General features: G+C 39.0%; 1 protein-coding gene across 1 annotated transcript; it reads right to left on the bottom strand.

Moving 5' to 3' along the window:
- Positions 1-638: 638 nt before the first annotated feature.
- LOC128232697 (uncharacterized) lies at positions 639-3,272 on the bottom strand. Its single transcript, XM_052946399.1, has 5 exons — positions 2,772-3,272; positions 2,082-2,436; positions 1,579-1,671; positions 1,152-1,353; positions 639-958 (listed from the first exon to the last, which is right to left on the bottom strand). Exons 1-5 carry the CDS (start codon positions 3,222-3,224, stop codon positions 706-708), a joined length of 1,356 nt encoding a protein of 451 aa, XP_052802359.1. The 5' UTR covers positions 3,225-3,272; the 3' UTR covers positions 639-705.
- Between the last annotated feature and the right edge of the window lie 257 nt (positions 3,273-3,529).

Genomic DNA, 3,529 nt, shown 5'->3' on the forward strand with positions numbered 1-3,529 from the left:
ATACACATATGAGTGAAATGTGTTACAAAAATTTATACAAAATATAAAGCAAGGAATTCACATAACATGCCGGTACAAATAAAAGGTGAATTTCATGCTATTGAAATCTATGTATTAGACGATTGACTCTATTTCTTCCGATGAAACGTATATATATATATATATATATGGGCCGCGTCGCGACAAAACCTGTCTTAATGACCGAAATATCGATTTTGAGTTTTCTACATTTTTATATACGTGTGTTTATAACAATAAAAAATATGTAATTTTATTTTTGATATCTTGTAAACTTTTTGAGATTTTCCACTTTAAGTGGCACAGGGGTAAACGTCGATTTTTTGAAAACGCGTGCCGTTATGACGTGAAATACCAATAACTGACGTAAAAAACTTTGTGATAATGAAGCGAACACCTGTCTTCATGAGTTAATATATTTATAAGAATATTACTGACATAGACCGTTTTAATTGTTTTATTTTCAATTTTTATTTCGTTGCTTAGCAACATACGAACAATTAAGAATAACATGAATCATAGCATCAGAATGCAAAAACACACTGCTTTTTAAAAACAAATCAACAACTTCATTTCCTTTCAATATCACTTTATTAGAGTTATTGTCTGAAATATATATGCATCTACAAAAGATGTCGTGAATTTACATTAACAATAGAACAATCACCGGCGACAAGGCATACACAGCTATAAAGTGTTTGGTACGGGGCATAAAATGTCCTGGTACGGAGGCCGAACGTATGGTCGGACGCATTTATATAATGATTCTTGTCGGGGATGGCTAAATCCTGCAGCTTGAACAACATCCGGTCGGGCTTGGGTCTCGAACCGGAAGGCAGGATCCTTTAGAACGTTCAGCGTGTCCTCCTCTGCATCTCGCGACGTTCTTACTACAACGACACCAGGCTCAGTGGACGAAAATCGAAAGTACTGGTACTTCCTGAAATTTAATCGTGCATGACACTTGATTAACAAGCGATTTTCATTAATAAATAAACGGAGATTGGCTACTTATTACATACTGTAACATTTGCGGTTATTATTTATATATGGGTTTTTAGTCAATCGTAAAACCATAATCATTATGTAGAAGGTATGGGCCTTTTATGAGTTATAATTGAACGTGACGTTACCTTATTCCATTGAGTGCTTTGAAATGATCGCCCAGGAAGCCTTTCCAATTTCTCCAAGACCATGCTGGATAACGAACCGCTGTGTTCGAATATGAGGATTTATTCACAACGTCCTCCAGCTGATCCAGGCTTTCACAGTCCGTTCTCCTGTACAATCGCTTTACATTTCCAAACCCACTATCCACGAGGCATTTTGCATGTCCTGCAAGAGTTTGATAAACGGATTTATTAATTAAGAGCATGTGTATTTTGCACGATGTTAAAGTTGCAGAAACAAAAAGACGATGTTGTAAAAGCAGCAGGAGAATAAAATCTTAATATGAGCAAATGTGAATATACATCTATATATTCGTATTCAAGAAATCGTTATATGTTTATGTATAAAAATATGCACATTTTTTTACTATAATGACTTAGAAAGACGAACCTGGTATTTGCATAAGATACTCAATGGTACTGTGCTGTTCGGTCATGACTCTCCACATGAAGTAGCCCACGAGATACTTATTCTTATTCTGACCTGTAATGCGAAAAAATACATGAATGTGTGTAATTAATTTCCTGTACAGAATGTATCGCCCACTTACGCGCAAATTAAAGCAGAAAAACACGTAAACGCACACACGCACAAAACTGCAAAGGTGTGACATTGTAAATGTTACGGACAATTACCAATAAAAATAGGAGGGACGGCGCAGAGTTAGAGTGTCTGCTTTCCGAGACAAAGAGGTGCAAAGACCAATCACCAGTCGGGAAACATTCTTGTGACCACTCATATTGACACACAGTACTGGTGAGTTCAAGCAAGGAAATTGACTCGAGTTACTCTATAAGCTATCAGCTTTCGTCACAATTGAACTAAAATAAATTGGTATGCTAGTAATAAATTGTATATGCTTTGAGAAAGATTTGTTTTGTGTTTAAATTTACCTGGACAATTATCGGCGTGGATGGAGCAAGACGTTGATTGGCCGCCGTAGTTTTGAAGGGCCCAGTCTATCATTGAAATGACGGCATCTGGTCCGTGTGATTTCGAACCGTCTTTCCCCATAGTCTCGTTCTCGTCGATGAGGAAATTCAGCTGGTGTGGGTCGCCATCTATTCGGAATCCAAATATACTGATCTTCCGAAGGGACAAGAAGAATAAGGGCCCCATTTGTCTGTAGTAATGCGGCAGGCTAACACTTTGGGCAAAGTCAAACGTGAAATGGTGGTACCGCTCACATTCAGCGGTGTGACGCGTCTCCGTACTGCGACGTATACAGTCATTGTACAACTCCCGTTCCTGAAAAAATGTTATAATCGGCTCTTTTATTTACCTTGAATATAACTCACTTTTACCAGAAATTGACATTGTCGTATAATAAAAGGTGAGAATAGCAGACTCGTTTTTGTGATTTAAGTAAGTATGCACATCATGATTTATGTACATAAATAAAACTTTAACGGTGGGGAAGTCTAGTGGATAGTTGTGCACCTCGCACCTTAAAGGTCATGGGTTCGATCCACTACACGGGTACTTTCTTATTGCCTCTCGAGAACAGGAAATTGATGCGGCAGTTATTCATATTATCATCACAAAATAACTTCTTTGGCATACAAAAAAACTTTGTACTTTACCTGTTGTGCCTTCGTTATATGAGCGCTGTATGCATCCGCCGCTTCTTTTTTGTCGTCTTCCTCGACAGCGTCCATCACGCGTTTCCTGATTTTTTCGCATGTAGCACAGACGTCGTCACGCGGAGATGCGATTTTGATATGGGGTACACATGTCGACCAAATTGTCTTGAAGGCGGTCAGCTTCACACATCGAATGGGAACCACCGAATCTACAGCCTGTTTCTCATATTCCTTGAATGTCTTCAGTTTCGTTTCGCTTGCAGGGAGATAAGTTGGTGGAATATTGTCTCGCCCTCTTGGAGCTGCAGGCATTGGTAACCCCTCACGTTCTGCATAGTTCAGGAGAAACTTTACCACGCGCTGCACATCGTCAAACGTTAGGGCGTGCTTGGGCCGTCTTCCAGTATTTCCATGGGTCCTTGGAACGATCCCATTTGATGCCATGTGCGCCATTAGACCTTGTAAGGCACTTCTTCCTATGTCATAGCAGAGGTGAAATGTTCTCCTGCAAACAATGGACCCATTAAATTTAAATGTATACCGCATCCGTTGCCTCTTTTTTCCTTTCTTAGTTGTTGCCGTGGCGCGGTCGTCTTGTAAGATGGCCATAATATACATGTCTTTTTCATTTGTGTCCATTTCTCTTAAGTTAAGTATGTGTTCATACACATTTCTTACATTAAGCTGTTGTGAACATTTCCTTTGACACCCACATCCATCTTTACACACTTTCTTTATATCTGTAAGCTCACAATTTT

Source organism: Mya arenaria, chromosome 4, assembly GCF_026914265.1.
Source record: "Mya arenaria isolate MELC-2E11 chromosome 4, ASM2691426v1".
NCBI lineage: Eukaryota > Metazoa > Mollusca > Bivalvia > Myida > Myidae > Mya > Mya arenaria.